This window comes from Schistocerca cancellata, chromosome 7, assembly GCF_023864275.1.
Source record: "Schistocerca cancellata isolate TAMUIC-IGC-003103 chromosome 7, iqSchCanc2.1, whole genome shotgun sequence".
In the NCBI taxonomy this organism is placed as follows: domain Eukaryota; kingdom Metazoa; phylum Arthropoda; class Insecta; order Orthoptera; family Acrididae; genus Schistocerca; species Schistocerca cancellata.
Genome location: NC_064632.1, coordinates 279,641,809 through 279,656,575, shown reverse-complemented (window position 1 = coordinate 279,656,575; position 14,767 = coordinate 279,641,809). Strand labels below are relative to the sequence as shown.

At 41.0% G+C, this 14,767-nt stretch overlaps 1 protein-coding gene across 1 annotated transcript in view; it reads left to right on the top strand.

Annotated features, from left to right (window-relative positions):
• Positions 1–11,946, top strand: part of LOC126092452 (mitochondrial import receptor subunit TOM70) — a 55,856-nt gene extending 43,910 nt beyond the window's left edge. Inside the window, exons 9-10 of the mRNA XM_049908053.1 lie at positions 10,890–11,013; positions 11,116–11,946. Coding sequence (XP_049764010.1) covers positions 10,890–11,013; positions 11,116–11,278 — 287 coding nt within the window. The 3' untranslated portion in view covers positions 11,279–11,946. The remainder of the gene's footprint in view (positions 1–10,889; positions 11,014–11,115) is intronic.
• Positions 11,947–14,767: the final 2,821 nt, after the last annotated feature.

The following is a 14,767-nucleotide window of genomic DNA, read 5'->3' as shown; positions in this document are numbered from 1 at the left end:
TGGCACCATCTTGATTGTACGGCATACTCGAAAACAAAAAAGCAGATCTTAACTGCTGAAGGTGGCAGTTCCTCTGGATCCAAAAGGAAGGACAGTCACATATGAACATTTAATGAAGTGGACAATATTCTTTTAAAATGGTTGTAAGTAATGAGAAGTGGCAGTATTCCTATAAGCAGAACAATACTGCAATAAAAGTCTTGTGTGAATCATGCTGAAAATGGGTGTTAAAAATTTCGTGCATTGGAAGACTGGTTGGAACATTTTTAAAAAAAGTCATAATATTGTCACGTGTAATAAGGTAAATGACTCACACTAACTTCACTTAAAGAAGGTTTATTCAGCACTTGCACATACAAGAGCACAGAGCGAACTGCCTCTTACCAGAACGCATACAGTATATATACATATCTAAAAACAAAGATGATGAGACTTACCAAACAAAAGCGCTGGCAGGTCGATAGACATACACACAAAATTCTAGCTTTCGCAACCAACGGCTGCTTCATCAGGAAAGAGGGAAGGAGAGGGAAAGACGAAAGGATGTGGGTTTTAAGGGAGAGGGTAAGGAGTCATTCCAATCCCGGGAGCGGAAACACTTACCTTAGGGGGAAAAAAGGACTGGTATACACTCGCGCACACACACACATATCCATCCACACATATACAGACACACGCAGAATATATATATGTGTGTGTGTGTGTGTGTGTGTGTGTGTGTGTGTGTGTGTGTGCGTGCGCAAGTGTGTACCCGTCCTTTTTTCCCCCTAAGGTAAGTCTTTCCGCTCCCGGGATTGGAATGACTCCTTACCCTCTCCCTTAAAACCCACATCCTTTCGTCTTTCCCTCTCCTTCCCTCTTTCCTGACGAAGCAGCCGTTGGCTGCTAAAGCTAGAATTTTGTGTGTATGTTTGTGTTTGTTTGTGTGTCTATCGACCTGCCAGCGCTTTTGTTTGGTAAATCTCATCATCTTTGTTTTTAGATATATTTTTCCTACGTGGAATGTTTCCCTCTATTATATTCACAGTATATATACAGCTACAGAACATTCCAGTACACTGATTCTTGACATTTGTGGATACTTCTAGAATGTACTCGAACCGAATATAGAAATTAAAATTATACAGTCAAGGTGAGTTTTGAACTCACGAACCTCCAGGTAACAGTTTAGTATCATATCCACTACACCATGGTGCTACTCAGCTTCTGCGACATTGCTCCCTCCTTCAGAGAACAGCGTCTCAGGTGTTATGTCCTCCTAGTCCAGGAACGAGTCATCGGTCCTGCATACTCCGGCTCCTGATGACTGATTCTCGCCCTGGCAGTGATCTTCGTAGAACTTCTTTTGCAGCTATGCTCTTCGTCACCTTTCCGCTTGTTGCTTGTCACTGGAGCTTCAAATTTACCCTGGGTTGCAGTATGGCTTCATTCGAAAGACGTGGACCATATCTCTGATCTTTCGTCGTCTTGTGTCGGGGTCGAAATCTTGAACTTCACAAGTGACATCAGACAACTGTCTTACAACCTTATAAGGTCCAAAGTAGCGCCTGAGGAGCTTCTCAGACAGACCAACCTTCCAAACGGGAGTGAAGATCCAGACGAGGTCACCAGGCTCATAGACAACAGGGCAGTGGTTCGTGTCATACCTTCGGCGACCATTTTCCTGAGCCTGCAGCGTGCGGAGTGAAGCTAACTGCAGAGCTTCCTCAGCTCTGGTTAACACCTGGCCGATGTAGTCGTCGTCCACATCATCAGGTTGTAATAGAAACAGAGTGTCCATCATCTTAGTCGCCTCATGGCCATGCATTAGGAAAAATTGTGTAAATCCTGTGGTGTCTTGTTTGGTGGTGTTGTCACGAAAGGTAGTACTTCATCCCAGTTGCTGTGCTCAACATTGACAAACATTGATAGCATGTCTTCCAAGGTCTTATTAAGGCGTTTATCTCTGTCACAAGATTCGATTGAAAAGCTTTCGCTCGATCCCTAATTAAAGACCTTGGGGCACTGTTTTAATATAATGTCTTCCACAGTGAATTTTGCTACCTCGGATGCTTCAGCTATTTTCACAGCTTTTGTAATGGCATAGCATGTCAGATACTCAGTGCAAACAATAATCCAGCTATTGCAACTAGCAGACATTGGAAATTGTCCGAGGAGGTCAATCCCAACACGCTGGAAAGGCGTTTTTGCTGGTGGAATTCGTATATGAGTTGGTCAGGTGGTTTCTGAGAAACTGCCTTTCTCCTCTGGCACTCTCGACAGTGCGACACATAGTGACGGACACTCCTAAATAAACCTGGCCATAAAATCTCTTGCGGATTCTATCATATGTCTTAATAAATTCTAAATGTCTGGCCTCAGGCGAGTCATGGAATTTCTGTAGAACATCTAAGCGCATGTGTTTAGGAATCACTGGTAGCCACCTCTTTTTCCTACAAAGTAATCCATTAACTACCTCAAATTGTCCTTTCACATCCTCTAACCGATTTAAGCCAAGCATAATTTGAGATATCTTGGCATCCTTCTTCTGCTCGACAGAAAGATCCCAGAGTGCAGAGAGACAGTCACTATCTTCATCAAAGTCTTGATGGTCTTGCACAGGGTTTTTTGAGGGACAGTTGGCTTCTTGGTGTTTTCTTCCACTTTTGTACACTATGTTAATGTCATACTCTTGAAGACATAGGGCCCACCTGGCGAGTCGTCCTGTTGGATCCTTAAGACCTGTCAACCAACAAAGTGAATGATTGTCATAACAACTGTGCATGGTCTTCCACAGATACTGTTGAAATTTGCACATGGCCCACATCACAGCAAGACATTCTCTTTCTGTAGTTGAGTAGTTTCTCTCTGCATTTGTAAGTGTCCTAGAAGCATAGGCTATAACCTTCTCTTTTCCATCCGAAATTTGCACCTCTGTGTGTAGTTCTGTAGGTACTCTCTCATCATACAGACGAAGTACAGGGTCAGTCGTCAGAGCTTTTCGCAGCACATCGAAAGAATCTTGTTGAGCGCCACCCCAGATAAATTTAGCATCGGCTTTTAACAACTCTTGGAATGGCCTGGCTTTGATACAAAAATGATAAAATGGCAGTAATAAGAACATAATCAGACGAAGCTTCTCACATCTCTAATACTTTCTGGAATAGGAAATTCCATTACAGATCTCCCCTTTCCTGGGTCTGGCCACACACCTTTGTTTGACACAATGTGTCCAAGTATTTTGATTTCTTTTGCTCCTAAGAGACACTTGGATTAAGTTTCAGTCCACCTTTTTGGAGACACTTAAGAATGGCCCTCAGTCTTTTGATATGTTCATCAAATAAATGTTATCTAAATAACACACACATTGTCCACTTCAGGTGCCTTAGAAGATTATCCATCATCCGTTCAAAAGTTGCTGGCACATTACACAAACCAAATGGCAGTACCTTAAACTCATACAGGCCCTCAGGGATGATGAATGCTGTTTTCTCACGATCAGTCTCGTCTACTTCGATTTGCCAGTATCCTGAGGACATGTCCATGATTGAGAAAACTTAGCCCCCTTCAGACAATCTAGTGGATCTTCAATTCTTGGAAGAGGGTAAACATCCTTTTTAGTTATCTTATTAAGCTTCCTATAATCAACACAAAAGCGCCATATGCCATCCTTCTTCCTGACGAGGACCACTGGTGACAACCATGGGCTCTGCAAAGGTTGAATGATGTCATTCTTCATCATTTTCTCTACATCATTGTGAATTATTAGACGTTCCATTGCTGGCACATGGTATGCTCTCTGACTTATTGGTTGGCAGTCTCCAGTGCTAATCCGGTGCTTCATCGTCAATTTGTCTGATTTGCTCTTCATCTGTGGATTGAAGCATTCAGAGAACTCTTGAAGAATGGCAAGTAGCTTCTTCTGTAGTTCCTTAGGGAGTTTTGTTGATAGTCAAGCTAGAAGATCCTGTCTCATAGTGGTAGCGCTAATTTCGCCCACAGACTCAGCATGAGAGGTTTCTATGACTCTCAGCTGTTCTTCAATTAGCGGCTAAGTGTTTGCTACACACATGTGTCTTGGAAGGCTCTGCGGTTCTCGGCGACAGATAACTATCCACAATTCACCGAATCCATTCTTAAATGAGATGACAGAGCCTGGGATGACCAAGGTATTCTTCAGTGCTATGCTTCTCTTACATTCCACTATAAGATCCATGGGTTGCTGCATGGCTTTACAGACAGTTACCTTTGTAGTGCTGACTGCAGGAATGATCACTTCATCCAGCACACATATTCTCCACACATTCGGATGCGCATCTTCCTGTCCACAGTATCTCATCTTGTCTTGCATAATCTTTGGGGAACCACAATCTATAACTACCTGAGAAGCTTTCAAAAAGTACTATCCGAGAATGATGTCATGATTACCCTCTTGTAAAATGACGAATTCTAAGGGCTGTGTATGGACACTTATACCTACACGAATGGTACATCTTCGTGTAGGTTTTAACTGTTTCCCATTAGCCACCTTCAGCAGAGATGTTTTGTTGTTGACAAATACGGTTTTCTGCAACTGGCGATGGTACTTGTCTAAAATGACTGAATACGATGCTCCAGAGTCCACAAGAGCTTGGGCTGGTCGGTCATCCATGAGGATACCGACGTAGTTTCATATCATTTTTGTAGTGATCGACAGTGGAGGATTTTTCTCTTCGGTGACCTCACCTCCAAGAAAGGTCGCACCCTTTAGTTTTCCAGGTTGTGGCAGCTAGGTGATAGGCTGGAGCTTCTAAACAGTGATGGCAACCTGGTTTGGCATGTTGGGGAGTGTCCTAGCTTGCGGCGATGATGACTTAAGTCGTCCTGCACCCACATCTTTTTGTTCATCTTCGTCGTCCCGGAGTTGGCAGATCAGTCTGCTGTCTTGTGGTGCAGGCATCATCAAATATCCACCACCTTTCTCGACAGTAGTGCACCATATGTCCCGGTCATTCTCACTGGAAACATACTGGTTGGTTATCCTGGGTCCTCCAGACGTCAGTCTTCCTTGGTGCCCAAACAGGTTCCTCATGCGGCATTGTAGGAATGTAACTCCGCCTGGGATTTTTTCACTGTTTTAAAGGGAAATGATGGATGAGAGATTGGGTTCAGTGTCTGTTCCACTCCCTCCCTTATGACCTCTTGAAGCGTCTCTGTTTTATGCCTTCTGAACTTCCTCTCTCACTATATGGCGAAGAACATTTGTGAAATCAGTTGTTTCCTCCATCACAGACATCGATACGGCATTTGGAAGCCATTCAAACTTCTTGTGTGTAATTCTTTTTTTGATGCATTGCTTCGATATACTGGCGCCATTTTATGAAGTCGTCTGCTGTCGAAACCTCCTTCAGGAGTTGGAATTGATACATGTCCTCAGCAACACCCTTCATGAGATGTGCAACTTTATCTTCCTTCATCATTCTAGGGTCCACTATTTTACACGGCTCCAAGATGTCTTGAATGTAGGATGCTGTAGTTTCTCCTGGACACTGTGCCATGCATTTTTATATCTTCAGCCTTGCACTTCTGTCATTGTGTGTTGCCGAAATACTTGCATAGTTCCACCTGGAATACTTCCCAGCTTGTGAACTTCTCCTCGTTGTTCTCATACCATTGCTTTGCAGTGCCTTCCAAGAAGAAAGATACGTTAGTCAAGCACATGGTGACATCCCATTTGTTAAATTTGGCTATACACCCATATACCTTCGGCCACTTGTGCTACTCAGCTTCTTCTGCAACACTATCTCATTTCAGAATGCTAGTAGAGGAAGTGAGGCTGTGGGTAGAACATGTAAATTATTGGAAGAACATTACATTGTTATGATTGATATAGGGTTAGAACCCAGAGATATTTTCAGCATAGGTGAAATTGGCTGGCGTCTTATATTTACTTCCTGCAGATATGTATTCCATTAAAAGAGAAAAATGACTCAGAGGTAAAAAAAGTAAAGAAAGGATGACTGTGGCATTGTGTGTAAAAAGTAATGGAAGTCAAATGTTGCCTCCACTAATAACAGTAAACTTAAAATTCCCAGATGTTTCAAAAACCTTGTACTTAGGAGTAGAACAGCAATGCCTGGATGATTTCAGAAATCTTTGCAAGATTTCTCAGTTATTAAGATGCCAAGATCAATGCAGGAGGAAGGAAAATAGTACCTGTTGTTGACCAATGTCTTGTACAGCTCGAGAAAACAACATTTCTGAGGAACGTCAATATTGTGTTCCGTCCTCCAAACTGCACAAGCCATCTTTAGCATCTGGACCCGGGCACACTATGTTAATGCCGAGTACAGAGTAGCAGTTGTGTGGAAGCCTGTTAATTTCCTGAGAGGGGGGAAGTGATGAGAATCAACATCCTATAGGCAAATCATATGTTTGTCGCTACCCGGAATAATGTAAGACAGCAGACTGTGTTAAATTATTTCACAAAGGGTAGTTGTGATCAGTTGCTGTTAAAACTGATCCTGGTCCAGAAGAAGAATGAATAGTATTGTAGCTGTTCCTGAAAAATGTGACATTCCAAGAGTTTGTTTCTTATGATGGTGATGAGATGATTATGACGACAATGATGATGATGATGATGATGATGATGATGATGATGATGATGGTATCATCTTGACTTCCACAACCGAGATGAATGTAAGTGAGAAGTTTGAAGTGCTTGCGAAGGGACAACGAGGATGAAGACGAAAATGAAGAGGAGGTGGAGGTGCAGGAGTTGTTGCACTAAGTTTCGCAGCTGCTGTGCAAAGATTTAATACCATCAGGAATTACTTTTCCTTGTTTAATGTAGACGAATCAGTTCTAATTGATATCAGCCAACCAGAGTGACAATTTTTGTCACTACAATATGCAGGAAGTATTTAAATTTTTACTGCAGGATACTGGCAAATTTGTAATTAAATTGCGCTTGTATTGCCTAAACATACTTGAATTATGATTCTGGGTCACTCCTTCCATGTATTTAGACAAAGCCTGAATTTAAGGAAAAACCCCATTTAAGAAAAAAAATATTTGGATCCCCACAGATTCATTAGAAAGAGAGTTAACTGTATCCGTACAAACAGTGCAACGATGTCTGGTGTGACACGGGATGTCAGCACAGTGGCCATTGCTGTGGTTTTCCTCAGTGCAGTTAGAGGGGCACAGAAGAAATGTACATCTGTGGAGGATCAGGGGGTATCAACATTGCATTCGTCGTCGTCATACTGACTCAGCACTGGACATGATTGGGTAAAGTACCATTGGGTACACAATACAATCACCTCTGGTTTGCACAGCCAATAATCTGGACAGCAGGCCATGTCCTATCTTCGAGGTCCCCATCACATTTTACTTCGACAAAGTATTGTGAGAACTCTTGCTGGCAGTACTGTACTGACGTATCTCAGTACACATAATGTCACCTGTTGCCTTGTCCAGGACATTCTCCAGATACTGCACACATTGAATCCATGAGTCACATGTTTCCCAAAGATCGGTACACTGCTACTTGGTGGCAATCATGAGCGACGAAGTCCAGTATAGTTGCAGCAGCACGGAATGGTGTACCTGAAGCAGACATCAGAGTTCAGTTTGACTCGAAGCAGAGTCTGGTTAGGCACACTCTTACTTCCAGTGGTGGCAGCTGTGTGTAGTATATTTCACACACTGTGTACCTCCAAGTCAAATTACACATTTAATCATGCATTGTTCGTATTGTACTGTATAAGCACAATAAAGAAACTTACATTATGTACTGTTCTTCTTGGTGCTGCAATTTTAATGGTCTGCCATATATTATTGTGCCTTTGTAATGTATGTGTCAGTGTATTTCTCATCTCTTTTTCTTTCCACATAACAGAACCTATTTGATCAAGAGTCATCATGAAACCTCACTTGCTCAGCTAGTCCATGCTTTCAAACCCTTTGTAGCACATTATCTTGATCTGCAGAAACTTTTTACTAGCTCTCTAAGCTTTCTCAATTGGGTGGTAATCCCATTATAAGGTACCACAGCATGATCCTATTTGAGAGAGCAAATATTCTCCAGGCATATTAATGACAGGAACTCTTTTTAAATAAGTTGAGAATACACTATTTGTACATCTTAGTAAACATTTCAAGGATGTTAACAACACTTTTCATTACTGTAACGTATATAATTTTTATACAGGATGGTTCTATGAACTATTCACTATACACTTACATGATGCTGCAGCATTTGTAATAGTCCCTCTGGTGACAAAGAACATCTTAATGCAAGATTTTGAGCATACTGCTTTAACCTTAAAGTGCCTCACCCACTCCAAGCCCAGTGCTCCACAGCCACTCACGAGTTGTTGTTGTTGTTGTTGTTGTTGTTGTTGTCGTCGTCGTCGTCATCGTCATCGTTGTCGTCGTCTGGACCTATAGAGTACACAACATCGCGGTCATCAGCACCCTTATGTTGACTGTATGAGATAAGATGAATGGGGCTAGAGCACACAATGTGAGGATAGCCTAAAATACAAGATGAGGTCACTTACGCTCCCTTTTACTCTGTGTTATGTGAACACTCACCATTCCTCCTAATGATGCAGTGGTGCAAGCGAGTCAAGGCAGATTGTGAGAAATGTTGGTACCAGATCTGCATGGCCACTAATATGCAAGTCCAGAAAAGAAGATTGGCTGATCACAAAGATGACACATGGATTAGCCAATCATCCTCTAACATACTAAAAGGCCTTGACCTAAGAACTTTGGTAGAAGGGAAGACAAAACACAAAATCATAAAACACATGCCATCTTCAACTCATCAAGTAAAACTGAGAGTAGGTCTACCGGTAGACCAGCTTGTACCCTCTTGTCATTATATAAAATACGATGGTTAAATGTAGCAAACTGTAAGCAGCACACCACATCCATCACGCATAGGCAGTTCTTAAAGTCTGAGAAGACAGCCATGGGTCAGAGGGCTGTGTCCTATTTGAAGTCACATTAAACAGACTTCATCAATTCTGACTGGCAAGAAGGAGGACGTGATCAATGGTATCACTATCTCTTTTATTGATCACAACCTATCCATCAGTTGGTTATGTTGGGAATGGTACATGCCTCCTTGGCCATGGTATCGGCTAACTTATTCCCACAGATATGCATATGTCCTAGTACTCAGCAGAATTAGACCTCCTTTCTTTGTCTTTGTAAGTGCAGGATGGTGTGGATGTTCTGGACAAATCTATCTGCTGGGAACATTTACTGGATGGTCTGCAGGGCACTAAGGGAAACAGAGCAGATGAGGAATTTGCATCCATGATCACGTTTCATCTGGTTCCAAGCTGTAAAAAGAACATAGAGTTTGACGTCGAACTCAGCAGAGACAGACAGAACGTGAAGGCATAGATAGGAAAAATGATACAATAGCTATCAGACATCTTGACACACAATATGTGACATCCACCTAGATTTATTATGGCTTCAGCTATCATTGATTTCTGTGATATTATAATTATACTATCTAACAGTGTCTCATAATAGATGAATAGTTTTCTACATCAATAAATTGTATTGCACTTTTACTATCATAGGCTCATAAATCCATTCTCCTCTGCATCAGCTGTAAAGTTCTATGTGTGTGATGTGTGTTTTAACATACCTAACTTTCTCCAGTGTTCTTCATTTTAATGTATGGAGGTTTCAATTTAAACAGGATCATCATCTTTTTTACGTTGTCTCCTGACTACAGCTTTGTTCATTTTTCTTTTTCCACATTTATTTGAAAGTTCTGTGATGACCCAGTTGATATTACATCAGATTCATGCTTGCTTTGTGGAGTATGATGGAAGTAGTTAAGCATTAAGAGCCCACAACATTTTACCTTAAATAAGCTTTATTACAGCATGCTGGCTTAAAAATTGCCAGGCATCCATATTGTTTCAAAAACATGCCCAGACTTTACTTGGTCCATTGCTTCCTGTACACTTCCACCAACAATCCCATGAGCTTGCACATTGCAGTAGTGCCTCCAACAGTTTGGCCCATGAAAAACTTTGCTACCAAGCTGAAAGAGCTTGGTGGCCAGTGCTAAACATCAACAGAGCAAGACTCAGCTGTGCTCTGCCCAAATGTCAGAGGTGAAAACTTAGAGGGCGGTTAACATAATTAATATGTGCCAACAAATGCCTGTGCTTCTGTTGTGGTTAGCCAGTATCAGTCCTTCCCTTCTGTGGGAATGATGCACTCTATTTGGTAACACTCAGATGTACTGTCCATATTATCCATGAGGCGAGATGGAGATCCAGTAAATCGTATTTGCTAACCAAATAATATTCTACGAGGCTAGTAATATATTCAGTCAGTATCAACAGGTATTTTAAATAGTGAAGTAAGGACATTCAAGGACAGTTTGTATGGTTTGTATACTGTGTCCTATCCACTTTGGGACACCTTAATGCCTGGCACACCTCTCAGCACTGTGAATTTTCGAACCTGTGAACAAGACAAATATGCAGTATTCTGAACCGTGAGTTTCAGAACACACAGTTTTGATCAGCTGTGAATAACTAGTGTGCTTGTTTATGTGTCAAAAACTTCAGACTTACTTAATTCCATAGGGGGAAAAGTTTCAGATAGACTTATTGTGAGTTTTACAGCCAAATTAAGAATAAATTAACTGTTTCCAGTTGACACCTTTGAGTACCCATTATGTGGTTGTTGTTTTGTTTGGTGAAGAGAATACTGATATTTGGCCGTTTTGTGAAGTATTGCTGCAGATTAAACTCCAACAGTACATAAACTTATTAAGCTCTGTTTAGTTTGACATAAGGCAAATAGTGATCTGTCTTTCATACTGTATTAGCTGTTTAGTGTGACAAATGTGATAGTGATTCAAACATCATGTTTGCTTTCAGGTTTGCTGCAGTTGCAATCTACAGGTGATATTAATAAAGCCATAGAACTGATCAGCAAAGCCCTGAAAATGGATGATCGGTGTGAATTTGCCTATGAAACTCTCGGAACAATAGAAGTGCAAAGGTTGGGTTATCAATGCGAAAATTATTTATACACTCAGATACTTAAGTGGTGTATGGAATGATTTGTGTGTTTTTTTATAAATAATTTGCCTTTATTTTACAGGGGTAATTTGAAACGAGCCGTGGAGCTATTTGATAAAGCCATTCCTTTAGCGAAGACTGAAATTGAGATGTCCCATTTATTCTCATTGAGGGATGCGGCAATTGCACAAGCTACAGTTGCGGAGCGAATGGGCATCAGTATTGCCTCCGGTAATCAAAATTAGTGGAGGTGTGAATTCTTAGTGAGAAAGATAACCTGACTGTGACCGTGTGCAGTATTTGATAACATTATAAAAACTCAGGATCCTCCAAAATAAAAACATTGTTATAGCTACATGTTACAACTTTGATTTAAGCCAGCAAAAGACTAGTTTCAGTGGAGTTCATCTTCATTACTTGATTGTTCATGTACTTATAGATAACTGAAATTTTCAGTGCACTTAAAACATCTCAGTGCGACTTGACAGTTATTATTCTGATACTGTAAATAATCTCAGACAATGAATGCTACACCTCATCTGCACATAGTCTGAAGGATTATTGCCACTGTTTACAAGAATGAGAAATATTTTTTGCTTATTGCAAACATTGTTCAGAGAATTTCTAAAAGCTTAAGTTTTTTCAAGTCTTCATCATTCCACCATCAGTTGCATAGTAGAAAATTTTTTAGAGTGAAGTAGTGTGTGTGTGTGAGATTGAGAAAAATAAGCTGTGTTCAACAAAATTGAACTATGGAACAAGAGCTTAAGAAAGACTTACTAGATTTCAGTTTATATTGTAGCATTATTAAAGCTCACAAGTATGTGTTGCATTTGTGTCCATGTACAGTCACTACAAAAACTGTTTGTAAATTCTTTATTGCCACACACAATAAAACACATATTTGTGCGAATGTGTTTTTTAACCTGGCATCTCCATAATATATGTAACATACCAATACCCTGTCTGAAAAAAATTTCCAGTTTTCCTCCATCCGTTCTCCCAGTGCCTTAAATGTATGTGGTGTAAACAACTTAAGAGTAAGTCAAAATAAAAGGTGCAGAAGCAGCAGTAGCAAATACCTTCATTATGTTTGTAAATTACAATTCTTACACAGTGAATTCTCATTGCAGTTGCAGTGTTTCATGTAAACAAACCTTCATCCCTGAAGGTTTTATTGAGTTCGTAAGAGTCAAATTATTTTAACATACCTCAGTAGTTAATGGGAGGCTGCAAAGACAAAAATAAATAGGACTAAGCTTAGCATTGTGTTTTGAACTGTGAACTGAAAGTTTTTCATTTTAGTTTCTGACATCACACACATTAGTTCTATTCTGGATCTAGCATCACTGTAATAAATTATTATGTTTTTGTCAACAGTATTATTTATTTCTGGTAAGTTTCAGCATGTAGAATTAATATGGTTAGACCTCTTTAGAAATATTGCATTTCAAAAAGCTATATTAAAACAATGTGATGATCATAACAAATTATGAAAGTAGTTTTAGGTTTTTGATAGTCCATGGCTGACCATACTAAAATAATTTGACAGGTGTGTTTAAAATGCTCCATTTGCTAGACTTAAAACACAAAGGCCAGATTTAATAACATGTTCTGTACAAAATATGCTTTTAAATTACAGAAAGATCAATATAACAGAAACTAATAATTCAGAATGTTGTAGCTTTCTGATCATTTCAATCCATTTATTTGATAATCGTTTATAATAAGTAAACACTAAAGTGTTCTCTGCAATAATCTAGGAAAATCAGACACTCCATAAAACTATGAAAAACATACTATATTTGTATCTCGTTATTAACTGATTCTAAAGAAGAATCACTTGGACAAACTATAAAATTACAGAGAGACAGAATGGCTGGCTAGTACATTCAGGTTACAGAATTCCAATACTGCTGATATACCCAAGCAAGTGAAAAACCATTCCATTCTTTCAGAAATATTTGTTCCATCCTCCGGGAGGAAAGAGGACAAGGCTGGAGGGGACCCACCTGTTGTGAAGCTGAGGTGGAAACCAGGGTGGATGTTGAGCTATTAGAGAGTGGGTCAAATATATTACATTGGTAAGCACCCCATTCCCTATTGAAAATAGATGTTGAGCTTCAACTGTGTAAGTGTGCCAGTCAAAGATCCTCCTACTTTGTATCTTGCCCAACTACAATATGATGGCCATGTACTGACACTAGAATTCAAATGAAAATATTCTCCAATTCTGTGCTCACATGTGCCTATTACGTTTCATGTTCCAGATTTCTGGGGATCAATAATGTAGGCTGTTTCAAGACTAGTGAAAAAAGTGATAATTTTGCAGTATCATTTCAAAACTTTCCTGTGATCTGGACATTGACAGGTTAATCAGAAAATTATTTTGCTCATACCTTCAATTGTTGTGCAAGAGAATGCAATGAGATGCAGCAAAAATCAAAGATTTGGTGCTGTGTTAGCTAAACCTTTACACATATGTACTTCATAAAATCAAGTGTTGAAAACAATACAGATGCCTCTTGAGCAACATTGACACTGTTTGCTCAGACATGCAATTACTAATAAATGTTACATGAACAAAGCCAGTACTTGCTAAATACAAACTGATATTAAACTGTGTTATGACATACAAGAAATAGTGCGATTGTCAGAAGGAATAGCAGCTTTGAAACTTACCACACAGTCATAAAATAACAATCATACAAATATATGCCCCAATAGAAATGAGTACCAACGAAGAATTAGAAGATATCGATGAGAAACTACACTCCTGGAAATTGAAATAAGAACACCGTGAATTCATTGTCCCAGGAAGGGGAAACTTTATTGACACATTCCTGGGGTCAGATACATCACATGATCACACTGACAGAATCACAGGCACATAGACACAGGCAACAGAGCATGCACAATGTCGGCACTAGTACAGTGTATTTCCACCTTTCGCAGCAATGCAGGCTGCTATTCTCCCATGGAGACGATCGTAGAGATGCTGGATGTGGTCCTGTGGAACGGCTTGCCATGCCATTTCCACCTGGCGCCTCAGTTGGACCAGCGTTCGTGCTGGACGTGCAGACCGCGAGAGACGACGCTTCATCCAGTCCCAAACATGCTCAATGGGGGACAGATCCGGAGATCTTGCTGGCCAGGGTAGTTGACTTACACCTTCTAGAGCACGTTGGGTGGCACGGGATACATGCGGACGTGCATTGTCCTGTTGGAACAGCAAGTTCCCTTGCCGGTCTAGGAATGGTAGAACGATGGGTTGGATGACGGTTTGGATGTACCGTGCACTATTCAGTGTCCCCGCGACGATCACCAGTGGTGTACGGCCAGTGTAGGAGATCGCTCCCCACACCATGATGCCGGGTGTTGGCCCTGTGTGCCTCGGTCGTATGCAGTCCTGATTGTGGCGCTCACCTGCACGGCGCCAAACACGCATACGACCATCATTGGCACCAAGGCAGAAGAGACTCTCATCGCTGAAGACGACACGTCTCCATTCGTCCCTCCATTCACGCCTGTCGCGACACCACTGGAGGCGGGCTGCACGATGTTGGGGCGTGAGCGGAAGACGGCCTAACGGTGTGCGGGACCGTAGCCCAGCTTCATGGAGACGGTTGCGAATGGTCCTCGCTGATACCCCAGGAGCAACAGTGTCCCTAATTTGCTGGGAAGTGGCGGTGCGGTCCCCTACGGCACTGCGTAGGATCCTATGGTCTTGGCGT